This window comes from Patagioenas fasciata, chromosome 3 (genome assembly GCF_037038585.1).
Source record: "Patagioenas fasciata isolate bPatFas1 chromosome 3, bPatFas1.hap1, whole genome shotgun sequence".
Lineage (NCBI taxonomy): Eukaryota > Metazoa > Chordata > Aves > Columbiformes > Columbidae > Patagioenas > Patagioenas fasciata.
Window position 1 is genome coordinate 43,015,335 of NC_092522.1, and position 27,560 is coordinate 43,042,894.

General features: G+C 40.6%; 1 protein-coding gene across 1 annotated transcript in view; it reads right to left on the reverse strand.

Moving 5' to 3' along the window:
* KIF26B (kinesin family member 26B) overlaps positions 1-27,560 on the reverse strand; it is a 301,610-nt gene that overhangs the window by 64,936 nt on the left and 209,114 nt on the right. Inside the window, exons 6-7 of the mRNA XM_065834763.2 lie at positions 3,427-3,633; positions 1,825-1,918 (exon numbers count right to left, since the gene is read on the reverse strand). Of these exons, the coding sequence (XP_065690835.1) occupies positions 1,825-1,918; positions 3,427-3,633 (301 nt within the window). The remainder of the gene's footprint in view (positions 1-1,824; positions 1,919-3,426; positions 3,634-27,560) is intronic.

Below are 27,560 nucleotides of genomic sequence, written 5' to 3' on the forward strand. Positions count from 1 at the left end.
GAAGATATAACTTCATACGTGGGAAAAAAACCCAAACCAAACTAAAAACTCCACAAACAAACAAAACCACACAAAAACCAGGTACATGAGGTCATTTGGTGTGTAAGTGGGTCAAAACCTTCCCCTAGTTTGCCATTATTTGACTCTGCAATTATAGCTCTGGCTTGTCTCTGCTGTAAAAATTTGCTGCTTAAGAACAGACACAATATTCTCTTACACTGTTTTAAGTGTCACTATATATAATGCTTTTAGACAAGTTTTCTAAAGCTCCTAAATTTATAAGCCAAATGACAAAGGTATACAACCTTTCAGGCAAGTACTTGTGGCTACTTTACCTAGTTTCATTTCCTATGTTAAAAGAGATCAGCAAAGAAAATATTTCTATGCATTTGTCTTTAGCAAGGCCTGGGTGTGTCCACGGTTGGTGGAATGGTGGTGGTGCAGTTAACAAAGCAACTACAGAGACTCAACTCATGCTCCAGCAAAGCCCTAGCTAGACCACCTCTCTGAAGGATCTGGGGCACTTGTGAGACACTGTTATCTAGTGGCTTTCTTTTCCATTTTACTTGCTATGCCATGTGTTGCAGGTGACAGAATCCATGTATCCACGTGCTCATCCCAGTGTTACTCCTGCACGGCCCAGAGGGTCCTTGTGGTTAGCTGGACCAGTGGCCCTGCTCCATTCATTGTACCAGAGCTGGTGGCATTTCAGCATTCAGTACTCTCCAGTTTTTGTTGCCTATAACTGGGGAGAATCGTGGCCTGATACAGCTTGATCCTCTTAATCACTTGAAAAACTGAATTATCATCGTAAGTTGTACGTGTATGTCTGTGTTTCTTTGAGACAGTAAGAATGGACATCATTGCATACATATAATAAAACCCTCTTCATTAAAAGACACAGCATTTTCAAAATATTTTTAGATAAGCATGAATAAAATACATTATTACTCTTGAAATCCAGTCATTTCAAAAGACTAGTGTGTTAATGATCTTTTTTATCCCCTCTCCATTAATACTTCAAAGGTTGGTGCATTTGCAAAGAGCAAGTTTTGATCCACTGGTAACATTCAGTTAGCCATTAGAATAGGATTTATTGGAGACAGGATAGAAGTTAGTAATGAGTGTCTAATCAGGGAATGGAATATAAACCAAAAAATTTGAGTGCCCAAACACGGCACTTCAATAGTGCCATCAGAAACAGCAAGTACTTCAGGGCATACTCACAACCTTTACACAGCTTGATAAAAGTGGTGTTTTGGCAAACAAGACTCCAATACCAAGCACACTGGTAAAACTGTAGATCACTGTTGGATCATTCATTAACAATTGCAGACAGTGTTAAAAATGGCTATAGTACTCAGGGGACGGAAGGAAGCAACAACTAGAGATAAATTCCAATTCAAAGAGTATGCCGTCCAACATTTAGACCAGGGCTGTCAAACGCATTTTCACCAGGAGCCACATCAGCCTGTCGGTTGCCTTCAAAGGGCCGAATATAATTTTAGGACTGTGTACATGGAACTACTCCTACATTTATACAGTCCTAAAATTACATTCGGCCCTTTGAAGGCAACCACCAGGCTGATGTGAGCCCCAGTGAAAATGAGTTTGACACCCCTGATTTAGGCAATATGCAAAGTGAATAGATATGTAAGCATAAGGTGTAGGTGTAGTACAAGGTCACACATAGCGTACCACTTTCAAGTACAATTACTACACACAGATAAATGAAAGTTCGTTTTCTCCAATCTAGTGTACTTGCAATCTCAGGTTAAAAATATTCACTTTGCTGCTTCAGTAGGGAAATTTAGCAATACCAACCAAGCTTGGAATGGCCAAAGCAGAACACGCAGCCATCTGCTCCATTGACCACAGACTGGATCACCTCAGCCACAGTCCCAGCGCATACTTCAGCCTGTCACAGGTATTTAAAAAAAAAAAAAAAATTATCCATAATAAGGAAAAATCAATAGAGTACTTTCACTGGAAAATGGTCATAATGTCATCAGTGCTCCTGGTGAAGTATCAAAAAGTCTAATCCTGCTTGTCTCATTCATGTGAGCACATGAATGCTGTGAGCACATGAAGGAGGACTTTGCTTTGTGGCAAGTAAGTTTCATCTGCTGAAACATCAACTCAAACAAAATACACATACTCTAAGAAGATGTGGCTGGTTTGTTAGAACTGCCTGTTTAGGGGACTTTAAAATAGATCTTTGATTTAAAAATAATAAAATACTGAGGAATTTTTACAGGCTCTATTATTTGCCCAATTATGGACAGAGTTCAAGTCCACTAGCAGGTGGGTAAGGAACATAAGGTGAACAAGTAGCCTCTTTGGTATTAGCTAGGTGACATTTCTTAATTTTTCTCTACATTATTAGGAGTCTTCTTAGCTTTCAGCAGCATAGACTCCATGCCAAAGCCTGTCGCAATATTTTAAGAAGTACAAAACACAAATTTACCCTGGGCATTCTTAGATTTAAGGTTCAAGCGGGCTGAATGGTCTACAGTGCCTCTGTAGCAACTGCCTATCAATGGTGGGTGAAACTAAACCAGAATTTGCAGTTTAGACTTTTATGTGAAGCACTTCGTATTTGATAATAAATCATGTAAATTCACCTAGTTCATGGGTATTTCTAGACTATCACTTTAATAGTAAACGAAATGGGCCAGTAAATGGGCTGCTCCCAGGCCAGCCCTTGAACTGCATCCAGGCATAAGTCTGGGAGGTGCCGGTTGCCTGGACCAGAACTAGGTCAGGGACTGACCTCATGATACAATCATATGACGGTGCTTTAGCTGGCCCTGTGTCATAGTTCTGTTTAGTTTGTTAGTACAGAAACAGCCTTAAAGTACTGTTTTCTAATTATACTTTGCAATGCTACTTTACTCTTCCACTGTCGTCCTCATGACATTTGTGTAACACATTTCATCAAACCAAAGAAGTCTAATTAAAATAAGAAATCTGAATTTATACATATGAATAAAGACTTGTGGACCAAAATCACCATCCTCTTATTGTAAACCATACAATAGAACACTGCATAAATAATCCTTGACTTTTTAGTGAATTGAGGACTGCGTTAGATAACTGCAGATTTGATCAGATCACTGTGTACAGCAAATAATAAGATTTTATAATATACAATAACTTGTTGATATTGAGGATTTGCCTACTAGGCACCATTTAGCACGTTTATTGCATGTATAATTTTAGGAGCAATTATTGACAGTAAAGAATAATGAAAACACACAACTATCGAGCTCCAATTTAATAAACTGATTTCATTATTGATTATATCGGTGGGCCCAATTCAGTCCTGGTCTAACTCCACTGAAAACACTACTGTTGTAACAAAACCAAATCTGGCTCTGATGCATGTTATTGTTGAGATAACTATTCTGATCATATGTTGCATACCTGTGATGCATCTTGGGGGAAAACTGCATCAAAAGCAAACATCTTGGGTGGAACCTGGTTTCCCCTTTTCTGGAAAACATTCTGGCCTCCACATGCCAACGGGTCATACAGCGTGATTTGTTTCTTACGAGGGTCAACTTTTAAGAAAGAGCTGGACTCAGACGTGTCTCTGCCAAGCGTGGAAGAAATGCGCACCATGACTTTGACCTGTCAGCAAACACAGAAAAAGAGGACTGCATCTTATTAGTCTGTTGGATGCTCTAGACTGGTATGTTGAATGAACTTTCTGGTTACACTCAACTAAATCATACTTGCTTGCTGTTGCTAGTGTCTCAATGGAAGTCAGTGAAGACACAGGAATTATTATAGGCAGAAGGTGGTATAGAATACACAATGAATAGAGCTAGAATTCATTTTCATCTACTTGCGTAGCAACTTAGGTATTTGGAATTACAAAGTACATCATGGTGTTTTAGTGTCGATGTTAGGCAAGTACAGTGATGACGTATTACATCACCTTGTCTTACTCTCAATATAAATTGAAAATTAACTGTACCCCAGTGGCCCAATTAAGAAATCTGAAAGGTAATCTAGACTGCTAAGGTATCAGAACTGCTGCAGTTTCTACAAAACAGTCTGATCAATAAAAGCACATAAAAGCCAGATCTGTAATTTACACCTCTCCAATCCTATGCCAAATGCAAAAAGATGATGTGCTCGGTTTCAAGTGTCATCATCAAAGAGTTGTGAAAAGGGCCCTGTTTTAATGGTCAGAGTTTGAAATTATCATCAAGGGAGAGGAATGTAATAAGCGCTAAAAGATTTGTTAAAACATGTTAGCTCAGAACTCATTAAATGGCTACATAATAAGATGTTATTCCTAAGACAAAAATACATCTTCATGGCTTTAATGAGATTCTACTGCATCCTTGGCCCAGTTAGTAAGTAATTTAGATGTAAGTAAAACTGATGACAATCCATCTGGCTTTAGTTCTCCCCACAAATTCACCACATGCAGACACATGAGTTTCTGAACTTTACAAGCCAAACATCACCTTTCTGCCAGCTCCAGCCTCAAGCCACACCTGCACACACTTTGTCCTCGAATAGGCTGGCTTTCACACCAACCAGACAGAATTTTTATCTTGATGCTCCTTAACTGCATGACACTTATACCAAACCCACTCACAGCTAGCATGCAAGTGACCACAAATGGTCACCTTAGCACAGGGTGGGTGCAGGTTGGAATGGCAGATGCACCCTAGGAGGAGGTTGTAGCCCTAAAAGTTAGACAACAGTGAGGTTCCTGTCAGCCTCACTGACACTGGTGCTATTTGTACATAGATCTCATTTCATGTTGGCCTGAGCTGGAAATAAATCAGCTGCTTTGAGAGGTAAAATCTTGGCAAATTAATTTTTGATACAACTCCTTTGAAGGTAACAGAATAAGACCAGAGATTAATTAGGATTATTCAGTATGTATGACATGTTTTCTCTATATGTCTGTGAGTCAAAGTGGTAATTTGACTCCACATATTTTAACCTGGGAAAACATGTCATTAGATGGTGAAACACTCACAAATTTGCGTACATGATCTCAGTTTTACAGCATTAGTTGAGGAAAAGAGGAAAAACACAGCTTGGGCGTGAATGGGTTGCCTCCTCAACTGAGCTGTTTATGAAATCTAACCTCTAACTGGAAAAAAACCTACTTCCAATATTTTGCCAAAGGCATTCTTTTAAACCCAACCCTAAGCAGAACTGATTTCTACTGAGGACAAGGGCAGCCCACACCCTTGCTTAGTCCAGATGAATGAGGCAAGGCTTGAATGTTTATTCCAGCCCTAGGACCCCTGGCAGCTCAGAAGGGAGGCACAAGTGAAGTTAGCAGGGAAGGGAAAGAACACAGCACTGAATCCTAGAGCAGCAGGGAAACAAAGAGCAGTATCAGTACTGATCCGATATCCTGTTTTCAACTTTGGATGCCTTTGTTTTTTTTCTACTGTCTCCTACATTTTTAAACAGATGCCAATGTCAAAAGGATTAATAAATGCGATTCTTCAACTACTTTAAATAAAATATTGTCCTTCTTTAGGAAACTATTTCCCTATAAGTTTACATGTATGAATTGATGTCCTCCAGACCCTTGATCCTTTTGTGCAAAGGAAAGTCAACTGAATGCCTTGAGGGCTAAGTTTCTTTGGGTTTTGAAGAATGGATATCACGTGAAATTTAACAACCCTTCACATACAGTCTAAGAGCCCTTTTTAGCCTCAAACTGTATGGGCATTCAGTTTTAACTTCAGCTATACTACTTCTATTACAGTCCTGATTTCAACCTGTTCGCACGAAATCAGATTAATACCTGTCACTTTTTACTGAAGTAATACTGCAAATCCTCCTAACTTCCAAGAGCTATAGTGATAGGGGCTGAGGCATCAGGTTTCTCTTTCTCTGGAGTAAAAGACCAATTTAACTGAAATCCTAAAAGTTTACAAGCATCAGATAAGCTGAATGAACTCCTATAAAGAAAGAGCTCATCTCAGAAGTCCCAGGAGTTGTCTAACAGTATACATTTTCTGACCATATGGCTCCTCAACTCTGGCAAATACAGACATTTCTCAAGAAAAATACTGCTGTTGCCATGAACCTTTGTATTTCCTGTGCATTGGGGATTTTTGTTTTGAGACTTAATAGTTCACTGAATCAGTAAATCACTTAGGTTGGAAAAGATAAGATCATCAAGTCCAACTGTTAACCTAACACCACCATGTCCACCATGTCCTTAAGCACCATGCCTACACAGAATAGACTCATTTAGCATGGAAAAGACCATGTTCACATGTCTTAGAGCAGAGGAATATCATATGGTTCCATGTGGGTATCCTGGTAGCTGGACCACTTTTTGCTCTGAAGCTAGTTTGCAGCTGTCATGAAGATGTCTGTGCACCCTAGCACAGCTTATCATGCGTGATTCCTCTCACCTTACTTTAGAGCAGCCTGCAGGAACTGCCTCCCTCTGAGCCAGTTGTCTGACCCCTTTGTAGACAATGGAGAGAAGCAGGCACTTCCAGCACTTATTTCAGGTGGTCTGTTTTACAGACCTGCTTTCCAGATAAGATGCGAGTGCTTGGTGCTTTCTCTGTACCACCACAAATATCTCAAATGATTACTTGAGATGTAGGTGCCTACATTGTAGGCTGTCTAAAGTTATTCTTTTTGCTGTAAGCATAATAAAAATGCTTTTCCTGAGCAGCACAGCCCCTGGCCCAAATTAAGTAGCACACACAAATCTATGTGGCAGTTTTCAGCAAAGACCACATGCACCCATCTTTATTTTTGTTAGCATGAGTGTGATGAACCCCAAACACAAGCAGTAGCAATAGATTATTTGAAGTCATCTGTTAATTTGTAGACCCTTTTAGGACTGTATAAATGTAGGAGTATTTATGTTTATACAGTCCTAAAATTACATTTGGCCCTTTGGAGGCAACCGCGAGGCTGATGTGGCCCCTGGTGAAAATGAGTTTGACACCCCTGCCCTAGAGTATTCTCCCAGTCCAGTCTCATGTCAGTGTAACTCTTTCAAATTACTCTTAATTTACATTATATTAATTGAGAAGACAATTAGATCCTGGCTGTGCAAAACACATATCCACTAAATGCCATGGGAGCTGTGACGATATCAAAAGCCCAACAAGCAGGCAAGACACAAGCAAACCTCAGTCCTGAGAAACACAAATTGGGATTCAGAGAACTGCATGCATAACTGTGGCACAATAAACTAGGGAGAACACAACAAATTTTAAAACATCTGAGCTAGATGTATCTTCTGAGGAGGCAGGCAGGCTTTTGGTCTGGGACTCTCAGAGCTAGGAGCCCTCTGAATGGCTGTGCCTCAGATGCAGTACAATTGTGAACTAGTGATGCAATCTCTGTTTCACTCTCCCCACTTGTACAACAGGCTGAGTGACAGCTTGCTTCACTGCGAGCACACAGATACCTTCAGCCATTACTGGGCTCAAAGGACTGGCAGTTGCCATTGGGTGAGCACTCCATTATTAAACATTATTATGCACGTAACCTAAACCAAGGATTCCTGCAAAGCATTTCCCAATAGTGGTTGTGACAAGAGTAAATCAAGTGAGCTACAGCAGTAGAAGTGATGGGAGACCACAGCCTCCTGCTCTGCCATTTCACAGTCCTTCATGCAATTTATGGCGGCGAGAGGCTCAGAATCCGTGCTTGCCCCTGCAATCCATGGTGGGAAGCAGTGCAAGAACGTAACTCAGCCAGCTGTGGCACAGCACGGGAACCTAATTGACTTAAAATACTTCAGTTAAATTTAAGAAACATACAGGCTGAAGATTACAGTTCTGCTCTGGGGAAGGCAAAAATAAAGTATGGTTAATCTGGGGAAAGGAGAAAAAAAAACCACACAAAAATAAAAATTAAAAAAAAAAAAACCACAACCCACAAACCCAAACAACAATGAAGTTTAAGAACTCTAATAATTTACGCTTGCAATTTATATTCAAATAAACTATAAACTTCTTCTTATAAAGAAGAAAGCAGGTTTTCTGCTTCAATTCCTATGTGTCATTACTCCTTTAGTCCAATGCTACAGTTTCCCACTAATCTCTTGTAATTGAAGGGTTTAAGAGATACCACTTGCGATTAATGGGACCACTCAGTCTGCCAGAAATTCTTATTTGAATCCTAGCGATCAGGTCTTGGCAGCGCCCAGCTTTACAAGCACCTCTGACTGTTTCTATGGGGAAACACAAAAGCAGTCTCTTGAGGCATGCACTGTTGGTAAAACAAACAACCTGGCTCTAATTTTGATCTAATTTTACACTCATGCAAATCTGGCTGAACTCAGCAAGAATTAGCCTAGCTTAAGAGCGGAGAGGAAGAATAAAAGAGAAGGCTATTCGCTCTGTGTGATTATTGTGCCTCTTCTAGGATATAACTTCTTAGTTCTGCTCATACTGGAAGCATTTTTTAGTAAGTTTTCTCCTGTGAGGTCACAGGACTGCATTAGACAACCATTCAATCCAACAGGGCCCTCATGTGCTCCTCTGGATTTCAGTCCCTGCCTACAAAGATTTGTTCTGTTAGCAAATGAGTTTTACAGTCACTGAATTTCACAATATTACTCTTGATGTGCAGTTCCACCAATGGAAGTACAATCAGAGCTGCACTGTTTAGGTTTCCTCAAGACAGTTGTGGGTTTTTTTTATTTCTGTATATGTATTTTATACATACATATGTGTGTATATTTAAATTATATACTTTTTTAAATGCATATGCCTTTTCTGAATATATATAAAAATGTAATGTAAATACATTTTTCACAGATTTATCTCTAAATTGGAATTACTGGCACTGAAGAGTTCCTTCATGGGTATCATTCAGTAGCATCAAGGGAAAATACAGGGTAATTGCGATAATATCACTATGCTTCTGTACTGTAAAAAATAAGCACAGACCTTTTAATCAGCTCTCTTACAATTTCAACTGCCTGAACTGTGTTCCTTTGCCTTCTCCTTTTTAATCTAGTGCATCGCCATATACACATCAACTATTTATTGAAGAGGAAATTTGCTAATTGCCAGGGTTTCCCCAGCTAAACTCAATTTGTGACCTACCATGGACCTTTTGTTACATTCTTACTCTTGTGGAGAAGGACAAAGTATCAGCACACTCTGCAAAGTAGAACTGGTGCCCTAAGGGAAAAAAGAAAACAGGAGTCCAGCCCCAGCCACTGACACCCCCGTGTCTCCTGTGCCCGCAGGGGTCTGTCTGGAGGAGCGGCAGTGAAAAGAGCATGGAAGGTGGGACACATGTGAGCTGTGTCAAATCTGCATCAAACACGAATAACTGCAGACAGAGGCTGGAATGAAGCAACACGAGCAATAGGAGATTGACACTGGGGATATTATCACTTCCTTCTACTCCTGCCTGCAAGATTTCGTTTGGGGTTCATTTATCTAATTACTGCAGGGACAGGGCTAGACAGCTGTTGCTTTGGGCACTGCGCTTGCCTTTATGAGCTGCTTTCCCCATCAATCATTTGAGCAGGATGTCTGGGAGACGTGTGCTGGGCAGTGGTGGGAGGCAGGAGCTGCGGCGCAGCCAGGGGCGAGCCAGGCCAGCCAGGGCTATGGAGCTGTATTAGCACTCCATCAATGTAACAGCAATCACCGGCTGCGGGAACAGCCTTAGTGGAGGTTAATGAAGAGTGCGGTTTGTAATTTCTCACTGTTACAGTTGTAAATAATGGTGGCAGGCGTGCATTGGTGCCGTAGCCAGCCACAAAATACAGCAGCACGAAAAAATGTATGACTTCTCAAACACTTCTTCATGATGGGTGCAAAGGTAGGAGCCTTTCTATAGTGCCAAGAGAATGGAGAAACAGTTTGTTAAGCATTTTAAAGGATCTTTCTTACAGATCATGAGACAATTAACTGGTCATGCTAATGTGAAATCTAGGCGGTCAAGACAAACAGACTGAGCCAGAATGAGACAGATACAGAACTGTACGAGTGGACATTGTTTTAATGAAAGTCTCCTAGTCACATCTGAGAAAACAAAACACAACACCTTGGGTAAATTACGCCAGTGTAAGCTGGTCAGGAAGCATGTATAAACAGGTCTCATTCTCCTCTCTTTCTATTTTCACAAAGCTAACTCTCGTAGGTTTCAGTGCTTCATTTTAGCATAAATTAGAAAACACTCAGGCCTGATCGCTCAGGGTTGTTTGTGGCAATGGCTGTTCCTGCTACTGCTGATTTGGAAAACCAGTAAAAACAACTGAAAAAGCAAAACCATTAGTGTTGGCAGGTCTCACTGCTTCTTTCTTGTGTAATTGCTAAAACTTTACCAGTTCACCAACCTCATCCTATAGAGCACTAATTTGCACTTGTAGCAATGATGGGAGGCAGTGTAAGTGCACTGTACCCAAACACCAATCATATTATTCAAAGAATTTGCCCTTATCAGGATTTTACCCTTCTTCAATTGGAGGAAAAGTAAATTCAGTAAAATCTGGTGTGAAATATGTGAAATATGCTCAGGTCACAGGCCATGGCTCAGTGACCTCTTGTCTTGTTTGTGTCAGCAGTAGCTTTGAGTTTTGTCACTGTAATTTGGTACGGTTGAAAGACAGTGCTGAGTATCGACACTGAAACCAGCATGTACATGGGCCCAGTCCCTCTGCTGTCATATTGCTACTTCAGCATTTACTAGATTAACATAAGGCACTGCAACTTTATTCTGTTCTTTAAAAAAAATAAATAATGAAAAAGAAATGAGAATCATCCTGTCATGGAAACAATCTTTCTCTAAGTTTCCTGACACGCAAACAGACTGTGTGTTCCTACTTTTCCTTTTGTTTCCTTCTAATCTCTCTGAGGGAAATCTGCACTTCAGCCCTGCATGGCTGGGCAGTCTGCATGTTGCCTCAAGCAGAAGAAGGATTTTTCCCAGCTTCTGAAACTCTCCACATACCCGCACACGCAACCACAGAAGTGCACCTGCATTTATGATGGGGTCAGCAACAGTCTAACTCAGGTCACGTGTGGGGATGAAATTTCAGCGCTTTTTTTGGCATAACATCTTTAAACATCATTGTTAGTGGTATTTTCATATGAACTGACCAAACCAAAACTGCCTTCAACACGGCCAGCATGAACAACATGGGATCAGCTAGCAAATCCTGTCTTGCCCACAGTGGATCTGCAGATATGTAAACATGCACCTACTGGTATTTTCAGCAGATGCCTTACTTATGCCTCTAATACACCATTGCAAAAATTTGTTCTGCTTCTCTCACTCTGATAAGAACTTATTTTTCTGTACTGAGTAGCAAGTACAGTTAGATCGAAATTCATGGCTACCATGAATTTCAAGATCTCCTTACTTCCTTTGCGTCAGATGCCTTTACCTTCCTAAATCAAGCAGTTATTTTGACTCACTTCAGTGACCTTTTACAGTAGAGAGTTCCCCCTTCCCTTTTCTCTGCTCGGTGCAGCTTTATATCTAAAGATCCTTTTGAAAAAGTATCTATCTAGTAAATTAAACAAGGCAAAAACTGTTGCCTGGCACAGAATGACCAGCATCCTTCCCTGTAATTCTCATCCTCTGCTATGGTGTGGCAACAGTCCTTTGTCCATGCTAATTTAAAAGCCATGCCTGGACTTGTTTGGGAGAGCAGTCCAGAGGCCCAACACCATGCCAGGTACATTATGAACAATGCAGGAGAATGGACAAATTAGTGCCAGTGCCCAGAACATTTCCTGCTCCTCTTTACCGTATAGTCTGTACTGGTTTTAGCTGGGATAGTTAATTTTTTTCATAGTACCTAGTATGAGGCTGTGTTTCTGATTTACACTGAAAACGGCATTGATAACACAGGCATGTTTTAGTCATTGCTGAGCAGCGCTAACACAGTGTCAAGGCTTTTTCTGCTTCTCACCCCACCCCCCAGTGAGTAGGCTGGGAGTGCACAAGAAGCTGGTAGAGGACACAGCTGGGACAGCTGACTCTAACCAACCAAAGGGATATTCCACACTGTGTGACATCATGCTCAGCAATAAAAGCTGGAGGAAGAATTAGGAATAGGGGAAAACTTGGAGTTTTGGCATTTTGTCTTCCCAAGTAACTGCTACATGTGATGGAGCCCTGCTGTCCTGGAATTGGCTGCACACCTGCCTGCCCATGGGAAACACTGAATGAATTCCTTGTTTTGCTTTGCTTGTGTGCACAGCTTTTGCTGTACCTATTAAACTCACTTTAGCCCAACCCACAGGTGTTCACACTTTTACCCTTCTGATTGTCTCCCCCATCCCACCAGATGGGAATGAGCAAGAAGCCATGTGGGGCTCAGCTGCCTACCAGGATTAAACCACAGCATAGTCCCAGCCACAGAACATTGCACAGCTTGGCCATGTTTTCCATTCTTTAAGTTAAATACATGAAACTCAGGTGGTACAGTAGTGGTCTCCGAAGCATGTGTTGTGCCATATGTTGCTCTGTTCATATTCCAGCCTGACTTGGCATCAACAGATCTTACAGACAGATCCACAAAACCCAGGAAATACATTTGTGGCACCACTGAGGCAAGCCTCCTTAAAGGAACTTCTCTGCTATCATAATCGATGACAAGGCTGCCATTGTTCTTGCTGCCTGCATGAGGTTGCCATGAGCCCCCAGGGGGGAGCGAACCAGCAGTGGTGAGTTACTTGGTTCATTCTCATAGGTCATGCTCATATCTTGCTGAGGTGCAGAAAGACTGAAGATGACTTTGCTTCAGTAATTCAAAGTTTCCTATTAGAAACCTGCCCTTCCAGCAAAACATGACTCTACTGCCTCAGCTGTCACAAGGACTGGTGTTGTTAGCAATATCAACAGTAGCAATATCTCAAACACATTCATTGATAATTATGTCTGATGTATTACTTCTAAGAGCCCGAGTTTCCCTTTTTGTGAAGCTGTGAAAAAGGTGCATAAGATGCAGCTTGGTAAATTTAAGCAGGCAGGTCATCTCATCCTTAATTAGAGAAAGGGTGGCACTGAGGTCTTCGTATTATACATTCTTAGGAGAACAGGAACTCCCAGATGAACAAGGCTCTCTGTTTTTGTCTAAGGAAACAAGAATTTCTATGGAGAGAATGCAGATAAAAGACAAAGTTTCCTTCATGTGTGTCTTTGAGATGTCTTTTCAGCGCTACAGAAACAAAGGATATAAAGATATTGCATGGAAGATGTATAATCACAATAGTAAGCTTTTCCATTATTTATAAAGATGATCTCCACAACTGCATACAAAAGAAGATTCCCCAGTCTGCCCATAGCAGTGTATGGCATAGCACCATAAATAATGAGTAGCAATGCAATCAGATAAGAAGGATTTACATGATTTAAGCCAAGCCAGAAGAAGTGACAAATTGCAGTTTAATGCAGATAAGTGTGGAAAAAGATGTGTTAGGATTTGGAGTGGCAGTTGGTAATGACAGCCAGTAAATAAAAGGGATAGTTCATGGTACTGACTAGGAAAAAGATTTGAGAATTCATGGGGAGGAAAAGAATTTCAAAGAAAGCAAGGGACTACATTTCTAAAGAGTTTCTATATAAATGGAAGGAGGTAAAATTATCATATTAGGCAGTATAGGTGAGATATCTAATATGTGCTTGGGTTTTCAGAGGAGAAATACAGTCTTCAGAAAGGGAGTACAACCAGCCTCTGGTACTATATGTTGCATGAAACAAACAGCAGAGACTTCAAGGATTAGAGGCTGGATACTTTAGTGAGAAACTTAATACATTATAACATCTCTGAATTCAGCAATAATTCCTTATTTACCTGCAAGTACACGAGATGAGAATCTGATCTTAGTTAGGAATAACCACCAACAAAATGAAACTTGAAAAAGAAGGAAACGATAAAACCTGGATCCAAGCAATGACAGGATTTATATGGTTAGGGAACCTTTCATCTGAAGATCCTACAGGGCTTTGAAAAGGTCTCTGACAGGATTAAGACATACATTTACAATTATGCTCATTTTTCAACTGCAGAAATAAGGCATAAAGAAATCATTTAAGATCCCAGGAAAGGCTTGCTTTACCTAAACAGACTACCTGACGTCTACTTCTTCCCTTACTTATCCTATAACTGTGGGTTGTAATGTTTACAGGGGGCATAAACCTGATGTTCTTTTCTGTTGTATCCTCTTTAATACTACCTGAATGCTTCTATCTTTGGCATTGGTACAGGGAGGCACAACAACTGCAGAGCCCTAGCAGCCTGCCACTTAGAATTAATGAGATCCATTCATAAAGCTATACATTATCTCTAGCTAAAAATGCATTTGTTGAGCTTGAACAGAAATCTGTGGATTTCTATGGTGGGCTTGATTCTGCATGCCTCTGAAACAAACAGGGTTATTTTATTGTGCTAGGGACAAGAGAACAGAAGAGCATACAAGATGCATCTAAAAGTTCACGTAACTCCATAATATGGAGAACAATGACCTAACAGTCTGACTTGTGAGTCTCCCACCATGGTGGGCTGCACAGGTGTCCCACTGGTCCCCTCTGAACTGTGTTTGCCAGTACCCACAAGGCTCATGTGCCACTTGCATTCTACCAAGACACAAAGTGTGAGGAACTTATGCTGTCAGGGAAGAGTTACAGGCTCCCATGAGCCAACCTGTAGTCTAAATCAAATCTACAGCCCATTGGGGACACTGTTGGGCTTGGGCATGTTTATAGTGCCTGTTTTTGGGATGCTGTCACTCCCTCTGGGGGTGGGGAGAGGAGTGCCCCAGAAAGGTCTCCCCTGAGTACACACATTAACATGAAGCTGCCTTTCCCAGCTCTGTCAGAACCTGTTGTTGAGGCGCTGGCTGCTTGTCCTGCCTCAGCTTTTTTTTTTTTCTTAAATGCCTTCAAAAGTCCTAACATTAATTTGCTTTCTGACCAGTAGCGAACACTGTGTTGTGATTTGCAGTAGCCTCTAGAAGGCACTACAATCTGACTCTTACCCCTGAAGGACAGTAAATCCAAGGAAGTCATCTGTCTGAATAAATTTGTTCCTAAAAGCTGGGGATCAACAAACACAGCCTCCGGAGGTACAAGAATACTCCTACTTACTAGAAAAAATCCAAAGACATCTTAGCTAAGTCTGCGGTGCTGGTACAAATTATCTCTGTGTTGTACTCTGCAATACTGGTTGCTAGGCATGTGTCTGACTCCAGGTACAGTGCAGCTTGTCTCCACTGCATCCTGTGTTCCCAGGGGAAGAAACCTGGGTATGCAGGCAAGGAGGACAGCACAGCGTGCTTGGCACCAATTCTGGCCTGTCTGGTCACAGAACCAGCATATCAGGACTGTAACGCTTTCCTGTGTTTTTGGTTTTGTTTTTTTTTCTTCAGCACTGAACATGACTAGCTAAATAACAGAAGCAAAATGATACCAAATCAGAGACCAATTAAAAAGATATAAAGAAAACTAAACAGGAGTCCCCAGGGGAGAACTAAATTGAAACAGTACTTTGACAAATGAAACTCACCTCATGTCACAGCAAGCCACTAGCTTCTTTTACCCTCAACTGTAGCATACAGCATAATATTGCTAGTGACCCTCTTCCTTGACAAATGCAACTCGATAGCAACAAGAAACAGCCAACGAAGTGCCCATCTGCCTAGTGACCGCTACCACTAATGATTTCACCCACTGCTTGCTGCCTTGTTAAATGCTGTAAGAAATAATGGCAGTGTTTGTGAATAGAAGAGGTAACCAACCACTTGCCCTAGAAAGAATAACCAGTGCTTGCTAGTAGTCTTTGTACTTGCCCTCAGCTGTAACTCTGCAGTCTTAATTCAGGCAAAATTCCCATCGTCTTCAACCTCAACTGCCATTTCCTGATTTTTGAGCACTTAACCATGCAACCTTAACATTCCTTTAACGTTGCTGTTCATCAACAGAATAATTCATTATGTTGTGTGTAGTTTAGGGACCGGGTAATTCTTTCTAGCAAGTAGCAGCCTTAAACAAATGGCACCTGATCAATAATGCAGAATTCAACATTTGATAATAAATAAAAAGCCATTTTCATGAGGGGTGTCTGTAGGAAATGTCAAAACCATTTATCAAGGGTCCAGGCTGATAGCCTGCAGCTGCTATCCACAAGAACTATAAAAATGACCTTAGTTGAGTCCTGCAAATATGTTGTGTTTTTTTTTTTTTCTTGAGTGTAATTAGCTCTTTCCATGACCAAAACAAAAAATAAGGGCTTATTGAGTATGAATTAAATGGTCATTAAGAGAGCCTTTTTAAAGAAAAACTTTGCCATAATAGTACTTTGTCCCTAAGGTGCTAGTTATACAGGATTATTTCATCTTGGTTTCCAGGTGCACCTTTAAAACTATCCGCATTGTAACTCTAGACAGGCTGAGCTATTTAACACAAATGCAAAAATGCATTTGCACTTGGGTTTCAAAACTTCAGACTGACAAAGCAATTGGACAAACATTACAAACCAAGACAATGGTAAACTCTTTATTTCTTCCTGATATCTAGTTCAGGCATGTGTCAAAGTAGCAAGTCAGTTTGAGCGGTTTGGAATGATTTTACATTTCTTAATAAATGATCTAACAGAGAAGCACAGGGCAACTCCAGCTCTTTCACTGATAATTCACATGCAGCGGTAAATAGAGTAGCAACAGTTAACAGCTATAATGACCACCGAAAAATATGAGCAAGATAATGAAAACAGAGGTTTGATGAAGTCCACTTCAGCCCTGCATGGCTTAAAAAAACTTCATTGTAAGTGGCAAAATAATCTCTCCTTGTCAAATACTAAGTCTATTTTGACCAATTTTCTAGGCATGCTATTTAAATAACTAAATCTCATCCTGGATTCTACATATAGAAGCAAGGTTCTTTCCATTGCACCTATCAACAGGATGGGGACTGCATCAGCCATGTAAGCTTGCTTTCTGAAGATCAGGTTCTTGATCACTTAAGAGTTGCTCTAAGAAGACTTCACCTTTAGCTATCCTGAACTACACTGACAACTTGATTTCTCTTTTCTGATGCAGACAGAGTGACTGAATGTTGGATAAGAACGAGTGGATGACGTTGGTGAGCTTGGGAAGGCAACAAATCTATGTCTCCATCCCGTCTCTTACATAGGTGGGTGACAGAGCTGGCTGCTTCATCCCCACCAAAATCTAATGATTCCCAGTTTGGTTACAATGACGTCTCCATAAGCCAACAATGAGATCCAGCATTCTCAAAACTGTGATCACCCAGCAAAGGCCTTGGTGCCTTTCACGGGTAACAATTTATGCAGAGACACTGTATCTCTGTTGACACTACTGGAGAAATCCCAGGTATTACACCAATGAATTTGTTTCAAAATCCATCTCTTTAAACTGTCTTTTTCCACGTGCCATGAATTTTTCTACAGCAACACTCCTATTTGACAACAGCAATGAAAGTAGCGGTTAGTGCACACGTTTCACAAATGATTGAACCAACTAGCCTTATCTGGAATAATAAAGGGATATTTCATTTTAAGGTAATTCATCCCCCATGCTTGTCACTACTGTAGCTCAGTATCAGGAAAGAAATGATCTTTGATGCTTTGTAACATTTTGTCATTCATCACAAAATAGAAATTGGTTAATGAAGAAAAGAAAAAAAAAAAGGGGGTAAGGGTGTGATTTATTTTTAAGCAGCATCTTACCACATTAGATTAGAGCACAGACAGAACAAATAAGCAACATAAAATAAATCAGAAAGATAAAAGGGAGAATATACCACAACAAATAACAGAGTGATTTTTAACATGCCATATAGAATGAAGCTTGATGAAATATTCAAATTTCAAATCTAAACAAGATCCTAAAGCAGCACTGTGTGGTAGGGAAGGAGGCAGCTCTACTGCCTGCCTGTTTGGTGAAGGGTGGTTTTATACCACAGAACCTGGGAAAGGTATGTCTAGAAGCAAGCGGGACTGCCTGAGTACAGACTGATCATCTGCATCAGTATAAAATGTGAGCAGCACATAAAGCAAGTGTGGCCAGGGTTGGGCCAAGATCCAAAGGAGAGTCATGCCAACCACAATAATATTCACATTTTCACTGGTGGAGCCAAAGCCCTAACTTGGATCAACTTGGTTTTTCCTCACTTCTTTCAGTATGCAAAATCCTTCCAAATAGTTCCTGGAATTGACAGTACCACATTTAGGTAGAACAGACCACAAATCTGTCCAGCTGGGAAGCCTCAGGTACAGTCACAGGCATCAGGACAACTATTTCAGTGAAAAATTAACAATGTGGGGTTTTTATTGCAGTCTAAAGCTGCCTTTATCACTTATTTTTCAGTACTATAGCTGTACATGAGCCCTTCATTTTTTTAAGGACTATCCTCACAGCAACACTCATCCGTGAGTGCTGCAAACCATGCTGCTCTGTGCTTACTTCTTTAATAGCCAAGTATCTTTCATTCTTACATAGTATTTCTTCTATTCAAAGAAAAAATTGGGATATAGATCTTACTTTGGACAGTGCATGACTCAGCTTCAGGTATATTTATGTCTGGCTTTTGATCCAGATTATTCAATAACATAAGGCCTAATAAATGGTAACATGATATGGTTCGAACACAGGCTTGTCTATATCACTGCTCTTACTGTATTTCTGTTAAATGCTGCACATCTCACCTAACTGCATGTAAATGCACATCCACTAATATTCAACACAAGTTTTGGTAAGGTGAATATTGCATATGAACTTGCCAGAGTAAAGGAAATGCATTCTGTCATTAATTCCTACCAATTTGTGGAGATGTTGCAAGAAATGTGGTCTCTGTCAAGATGCTTCAGGACATATCCCACTCATTGTCTAATAACAAGACAGAACACAGTACGTTTTCAATGAAGTTACTATCTCTGGATGCCCTTCGATAGTGTGGGATTCAGTAAACCTCTTAATATTATTTTAATTAAGCTGTTACAGTCCATCATGTCAAAACATAAAAATACAAAACTGCATTAGGGGACCTTACAAAGCCCTGATTAATGTCCTGATAGGTTGTAAAATGAATCCAAACTGTAAATTTATACTGAGGGCCTTTCTAAAATGTGAATTATTGACTTGACAGTTCATAATAACTCTTTCCAAACTATTCTGGTCTACGGTTCAAATCTTTTCTGTATAGCTCACTGACATGCACAGTAAGTCTAATTTACTGTGTTTCCTACTGCATGAGCATTCACAGGCTGCAACATCCTCTGAAATGTATTCTGAAATATTGCAAGTGACCAGATGGACAAAGGCAGGAGGAAGAAAATGTAATTAATCTATAATGACTTTGAGATGAGAGTAACTCAGAATTCTTCCTACTAGCTCACCTGGTAGAAAACTTTCTACTATTAATGAGGTACACCCATTCCAGAATATGTTACATGGAATCTGCTTTATGCACCAGCTACTGTGGCCCTCCAGCAACTTCCATTAGAAAAAGGTGTTTTATTTTATCTTTCAGGATGACATTATTTCTTACAGCCCTAACAAAGGAGAGAGATTTCTAATACCTAGCACGGGGGTGTCAAACTCATTTTCACTTGCGATCACATCAGCCTCGCTGTTGCATTCAAAGGACCAAATGTAATTTTAGGACTGTATAAATGTAACTATTCCTACATCTACACAGTCCTGAAACTACATTTGGCCCTTTGAAGGCAATGGAGAGGCTGATGTGGCCCTGGTCAAAGTGAGTTTGACACCCCTGTGCTATCAGATTACATCTACACTGCTATATTAACATGATCCTCAAAAAAAACCCAGTTCACAGAATCACAGAATGTTAGGGATTGGAAGGGACCTCAAAATATCATCTAGTCCAATCCCCCTGCAGGAGCAGGAACACTTAGATGAGGCTACACAGAAATGTCTCCAGAGAAGGAGACTCCACAACCACCCTGGGCAGCCTGTTCCAGTGCTCTGTCACCTTCACTGAGAAGAAGTTTCTTCCCATATTTAAGTGGAACTTCCTGCGTTCCAGTTTGTACCCATTACCTCTTGTCTTACCATTGGTTGTCACCAAGAAGAGCCTGGCTCCATCCTCGTGACACTCACCCTTAATATATCTGTAAACATTAATAAGGTCACCCCTCCGTCTCCTCTTCTCCAAGCTAAAGAGACCCAGCTCCCTCAGCCTTTCCTCATACAGGAGATGCTCCACTCCATCATCTTTGTTGCCCTGTGCTGAACTCTCTCCAGCAGTTCCCTGTCCTTCTTGAATTGAGGGGCCCAGAACTGGACACAATATTCCAGGTGTGGTCTCACCAGGGCAGAGTAGAGGGGAAGGAGAACCTCTCTGGACCTACTGACCACCCCCCTTGTAATACACCCCAGGATGCCATTGGCCTTCTTGGCCACAAGGGCACAGTGCTGGCTCATGGTCATCCTGCTGCCCACCAAGACCCCCAGGTCCCTCTCCCCTACACTGCTCTCTAATAGGTCATTTCCCACCTTATACTGGAACCTGGGGTTGTTCCTGCCCAGATGCAAGACTCTACAATTGCCCTTGTTATATTTCATTAAATTCTTCCCCGCCCAACTCTCCAGCCTGTCCAGGTCTCGCTGGATGGCAGCACAGCCTTCTGGCGTGTCAGCCACTCCTCCCAGCTTGGTGACACCTGGACACATTCCTGTGTAGCCTCATCTAGGTGTTCCTGCTCCAGCAGGGGGATTGGACTAGATGATCTTTTGAGGTCCCTTCCAATCCCTAACATTCTGTGATTCTGTGAAACCTCAGCACATCAGATAGGAAATCTTCGACATCGCAGGTGAAGAAGGCATTCCAGATCCTATGGAGCTCAACCCCTATAGAATGTCTAGATGCAACTGCACCAAGCCACTCAGTTCTGGCAACCGACACTCACTTTTGCAAATATCTACAAAAGCCACAAAATGTAGTCCCCTCTACTCCAAAGGGCAGGGATGGATTCAAAAGCCGGTCTTGCTGAACCTCTGCAATGTGGCATTTATTTTCCTGAAGTTAAAATTCTAAACTCAAATAAGCCAGTAAAATACCTTCTTTTTCCCTTGCTGAGAGAAGGACTCTCACACATATCTAAACTGAAAACTTTTATCTCGTTGCAACATATACGTTTGAAGCTCTTTTGGTTACAAGAAATCGCAAATGGATTTTAATCTTGAAAGATTCAACACTCAGAAATTCCATTTTGTCAGGACAGAAACTCTGATATTTCAAAATATGTTTTTGGTTTGAATAGAAACAAAAATCTGCAAAACTGAAATTTTCTGAGAAATGTTGACATTATTTTGGATTAATTTAAAAATTATGTGTTGATAAAAAGGCATTTTCCTCTCACTGACTTTAAAAATACATTAAAATTATAATTTATATAATGTATTATATAAAGAAAAAGCAATTTTGAAACTAAAATACTTCATACCTATGGAGTGCTGTCAACCTGAATTTGGTTTTGGGAAAAAAAAATAACACAAAAAAACATTGATTGAAAGTATTTCAGCTATTTTTGGCTCGATCACTAGTTCAACTCTCAATCAATTCCATCGATTTGTAAATAATCCAATTAGATTAATATTTGGAACTAGCATGACGTGACAGGGAGCAGCTATTCAGAAATATAGTTACTAATTAAAAAAAAAAAGACATTAGATGTTGCTTTAGTAGAACTAGACCTACTAATTGGGCATGTCCTAAATGCTTAAGTACTGAAAGAGTTAAGAAAATCCCAGTAAGAAGAAAAACAAAACCTTTACATTAGGCTCTATAAAAATGAGGGGAAAAAAAAAAATGAGAAAATTGATATCTATAAAGAGTTCTAACCACAGAATCATATTATCTTTGTGAAGCAGTGGAACATGCATTTTGTAGAGCTGAACTACACTTTGTTACTCTTTCCAGACAGGCACACTCAGAGTGAAGTCTACATATGCATTCACATTTCCCCATTCATAAAAACAATTCATTATCTTAATATGAACAAGATGAATTTAAAAAAAAAAAAAAAAAGTATAACTCCAAAATCCAGCCTAAAAGGTAACAGATTTTTGTGCAAAAACATTTTTGTGGGATTATATAGCATACTATCCTAAATCTAAATTTTTTATAGAGTCTGCAAAGTAAAATCAGGAACGCTTTTCACGCATAAACCTAGCAAAGCATGCAGAAAACCGTAGCATAAACTCTTGGCAAATACTTCTTGTGTAAGAATAAAAATGTAGAGGAGGAGTATACGGAACTGCTCTAAAGAAGAACAATGGGTAGATATCTAAAATGTTTACAAAAATAAGATGTTTTAAAAATAAAAGTATAAAACATGAAACCCTGGCCTACTGACTTAATCCACAAACTATCTTTCAGGCAGAGTAGCTAATCATAGGATTTCTACTTGTCTAAGTCAATTCACCTCTTGAAGATAAACAGGTTCTTTTCAGGCTGGAAGGAAAAGGTTTCACTAGAAGGAATGCACAAAAGAAAGAAAGGGAGATCATGGTCAGAGTAACCCCCCAAAATGGGTTCCTCACTATGGAAGAAACTATTAAGAACCAAAGTCAAACTCTTTGGAAAGAGGAGCCTTTCTGGGGCGGTGGATCAGGGGCTGGACTTAGCCCTCAGGTCCCCTCTGCCTCATTCACCACTTCTTTCATCAGAAGAGAAAGAGAAGAGCTGGCTGGAGACCGCCATTGCGCAAAGGCTAAATACCTTCCATAGGGCTTGAACACAGCCCATTTACTTTAACTCTACTGAAGCCTTTCATGGAGAGAGGAAGAAAACCTATGCATGGCCAAACACTTGAAACACCATCTGCATCAGTGTGGCCAGTAATGTAATTCCTCACAATGGGACATCATCCCTATGTTGAGGCTCAGCTACCCACAGTACATCGAGACATTTGCTGCGAAACACCAGGGACTATAATAAAGGAAAGGGTTATAAATGACAGGATGATGAAGTTGGCTTTTATACTTCTAACATCCCATGATAAATGCCTAAATAAAAAAAATCACTTTGAATTCTCAAGCAAGAAAAGTAATTCTGGGAATGATAGCACAAAGCACTTCCCTTCAACATGCAGTACTCACTATCACGTAAGTCTATTAAGGTAAACACTCTAACTGGATTTTTTATTTTAGTGTCTGGATGATGATGTGACCTTAACAGGATTTGTTCTGCAGCTATGGTCCCAAGAGGATGCTATGAATAATCAAACCTCCTACCATACCGTGTCACTCTTGTCCACAGGTGTTAGGAAAGAACCCTTCCTCTCCTTTTCCCCAGCCAATGCTGCTGCACAGTTGCAACTTAGTTTAAGATGTCCTTTACATCACCAGGCAATGGCCTTTGATAGAGGCAGCAGGAGACTGGACTGTATAACAACTGACCTAATCTTTGCCTAATACTCGTAAGTATGTTCACGAGTTTGTGTGCATCTACTTGATGCCCTTGCATCTCCATCTGTGTTCAATACATTCAAGAGCCTGATTTATCTTCCTTACCTCTATTCCATTATACGTTCATATACAACTCAGTTATCTGGGCCTTACTATTGTGAATCATTATGTGTATGCTCTTAGTTACTGCAAGATACTCTAGTATCTTAAGGAGAAAAGATCATCTCTTTGCCTTGAGCATCTGACAATTGATGAATACAACACTTAGGCTAAATACTAATCTCTCCTGATAAATTCTATCAGATGATTTTTTTTTTTTTTTTTTTTAAATTGAGGCATTGTTCAACACAGCCTCAAATTTCAAAATTATTCCTTAAATTACTGAGAGTAAGTGTTAAGTAGTGCCAGAACTTGCAGGAACTCACCTTCCTTACAGTTTCATTCCGGCACAAAGGAAAGGCATAAAGGTGAGGGACTGCAACTGCCTGTAGCAAATGGCACTGTGGAAGTGTTCAAACAAGAACAAAAAAATCCTGCATGGGACTGGTGGTATTTCTATTCATCTGCCACAGACTGAACAATTTTCTTGCAGCTCTCTACCAGCACTCTTCATTTCTCACCTGGAAAAGCTCCACTGCTATTTCAGTCCTAAACCTATTCTGACCAGAGATGGAAACCTGCCAAAACATGCAGGAATACTATCAATGAGGTGTGCTAAAGGGTCCTCTGGGACTACAAACTCATTTTTACACAAGCTCTGAGCAAGGGTGTGAACCCAGATGTCTAGAGATAGACTATTGCATTAACCTACTGTGCCATCTGTCTGCCTTCGTAACAATCTCACACTGTATTTCATGGACAAGGCTGCACTTTTCTTCAGTGATAAAAGAAGTGCTATAATATTAATTTGTAGTAAAAAGAAGTTTCCATGTGGAGCCACCTTTTGCACTGACAGAAGACGCATCTTTTTCCACTGACACCGCAGGGAACAGTCATCAGGTGTCAAGGGGGATTTTTCAAAAGCCTTCAGAGACCTAATTAGGCTGCCACTGAAGGCAGTGATAAAATTCCTGTTGCCTTTAGAGGAACAGCAGAGGTGGGCCCTTGCTGTGCTCTGCCAAAGTTTCTGCCCTCTCACCCATGTGTTATGCCACAGCTCAGACTCTGTCTTCCTCCAGTCGTTTGGACCTGGTTCATAATCTGGTCCTGTATGTCATCTGTTTTTTCAGTCTGATTTAGAAGAGAAGATCAGTGAAACGACACTGAACAAACTGATGGCAAAGATAAAACCAACAAGAATAACTGTCACTAAAGATCAGTTTTTCAGTGCATGATGGAAGGGAAATCTGTCTCATCTGAGAGTTGTAAAGATTTTTAAGATACTGCTCTAAAAAATATGGAGACTTGGTTGAGCATTCCTAGTTTAACTTCCATATTGTGACCAACCGATAAATATAATTATCCAGCAAATTCATTGCCATGAAATTAAAGAGTCTAGATTTGTTTTGTTTGGGTTTTTGTTTGTTCGTTTGGGGTTTTTTGTTTTGTTTTTGTGGGGTTTTGTTTGTTTTGGTTTTTTTTCAATTTCAGCCCATGATAAATTCCTCTGTATTTTACTAGCTTTCTCATACTGTCTTAAGGGAACTTTATGAAGTGTTTCCCAGGCCAAAGGCTAATCTAATTACATAGACTTTTCTGGATCAGATCCATTTGTTACAGACTATTCCAGTGACCTGGCTTCTGTCTATGCATGTATGTGTCTACACAAAATAATAAAATCAATGTTTCTTCCCCCAAGCTGTGAATTTTAATACTTTTATACATAGCCTTCTTAAAAGGTTCCAAAAGTTGTGTTTTTTTTTTTTTTTAAAAAAAGGAAGGAAAAAAAAAAAGGAAGAAAAAGGAAGGAAGAAAAAGGAAGGAAGAAAAAGGAAGGAAGAAAAAGGAAGGAAGAAAAAGGAAGGAAGAAAAAGGAAGGAAGAAAAAGGAAGGAAGAAAAAGGAAGGAAGAAAAAGGAAGAAATGAAGAGGTCATTTTTAGCCTGAGTTCATCTGAGATGATTGTTTACACTGCAAAATTACTGTATATCAAAGTAGTATTTTTCTCCCCAGTAACGTCTTTTAAAATTCTGTGTTAATTAAGACAGAGATGTAACTTCCTTTTCTCTCCTCACTCTTCCTCCTTTCTCTGATTGCCAGCTGCTCAAACCATTACTGTTCTGCAACAGAGCCAAATTCACAACTGACGTAGGAGACAGGTTTATGTGGTGAAGGACTGTGTGTGCTTAGGTAGTCAGGAAAAAACCCACATAGGTATAATGTACCTCTTGAGGGTGTAAAATGTCTGTTGAGGGAGTCAAAACCAGATGTCTGGTTAGATTCATCATTCTCGTGTTCCAGTGCATGAAACTCCATGTGCCGAGTCACATAGCAGCATGTTGTGCGCGTGGGACAGCTGCACGTCCACTCGTGTGGTGCAAAAGCCCCAGCGCTGGTCTGGGAAATGCACCTGCACCTCTCCTCCATGCCCCAACTCTCCAGGCACAGCTAGTTAACATGTCACTCAACAGGTCAGAAAGCAGGAGAGAGGCTTCACCAGGTTTCAAAACAAGGAGATGCGGTCCTGGCCATAGGGGAGCTTGAGATGAGGTTCAGCTGGAGTTAGTCTCATATGCACCACATGAGACTCGACAACCTTGCTTGAATCTTAAAACCCATTAAAATTTTTTGGCATATCTCTGGCACAGCAACCATGTTAAGTTGCTCCCTGAGCAGCTGTTGATTCTCCCAAAGTGGGGAAATTCTATAGAAGTGCTAAACAGGAGCAAGCCTGGTTTTCTGGGAAGATCACCAACCTTTGAAACATTCAGCTAAACACGCACTGAAAATCCTAACAAACCCAAACACAAGGTATGTAAGAACCATCGGAGGTTCTTGAGAATATATTAGCTGTTAGACACCAAACATTTCCCCATCCTCAGCTAGAACTCAGAGGTATTTCAGGAATCCATGTTGATGGGCAGTTTTCTGCTTTGTTACAAGACAATTCCAGTGAAGCTATTCAGCCGCCAGCCTGCCTGTATTCTAGTAAAGTAACTTACTACTGCTTCTCCTGTTCAGCCTCCCCTTCTCTCTCTGCCCATCTCATTCCCTTCAACCCCTAATCATTTTGCTATAGATTAGATAACTAAATGGGGCAGAAGAGAGTAAAGGTGATATTACCAGAAAGAAAGGTGGTTACAGGTTGAAGAACATAATGACATCTAGGGAAGGGTGAAAGTGCAGAGATTGCCAAAGAACCCGTCTTCTGCTACTGTCACATTTAATAACTTCAGTCTTGTTTTTTGTTAAAACATGAAAATGAAACTATTCACCTTAGATGGCTGCTGCCAGCCTGTCTGGCTGTCAGCCTCAGAGAGCAATTTGGTTTCTGTGTTTCTCTGCAGAAGCAGGACAAAGTCACTGAGCTGCTGAATCCAATATTCATGTAATATCCACAATGAAAGGAGCTCCCATGGTAGAACAGCGTATCTGGGAAATCTGTATTCTCACAGGACAGCCCCAGCTGGGCTCCCTGTGTCAAAGGCAAGCCATGAGCAAAGGACACGTTGCAGTAGCGTGCACCACTCCAAAACCTCTGAGGCAAAAGCCATGGCTACTGGCAGGGCCACTGCAAGCACACAAGAGCAGCCCTGCAGCTGTTCAGTTCTGGCAACTGAGAATCAAAAAGAGTGCAAGCACACAAGGAAGGTCAGGAGTCACCTAGAGCCCCTGTTATCCCTCACATCTTTCCTGTATGAGGTGAAGCATGTGGGGGACTGAGAATGGAGCACAGTACCACCCATCTGCAGGCTTTCCAGTCTAAGGAAGAAGAAGGAGAAATCTGTCCATCTGGTAACGATCAAACTACTTCTCATCCAAGCCACAAGGCACATGCATCCAGCCCCAGTGTCCCAGGAAAAGCTCTTCACAAATGTCCCCAGGCATCGTTCAGGTAATAGATTTTTAAAGTTCACTTGACTTCGAACTCCATAGAGCTAAGGAGTGTTTTCTGAGAAGCCATAGCATACACAGAAGAGAAACCAAAATGTTCTAATTAAAGGACTCCTCCTGTTATCAGAGGATATTGGACTAATGCAAACCACATCAGAGGAAACTAGTTAATCCATGT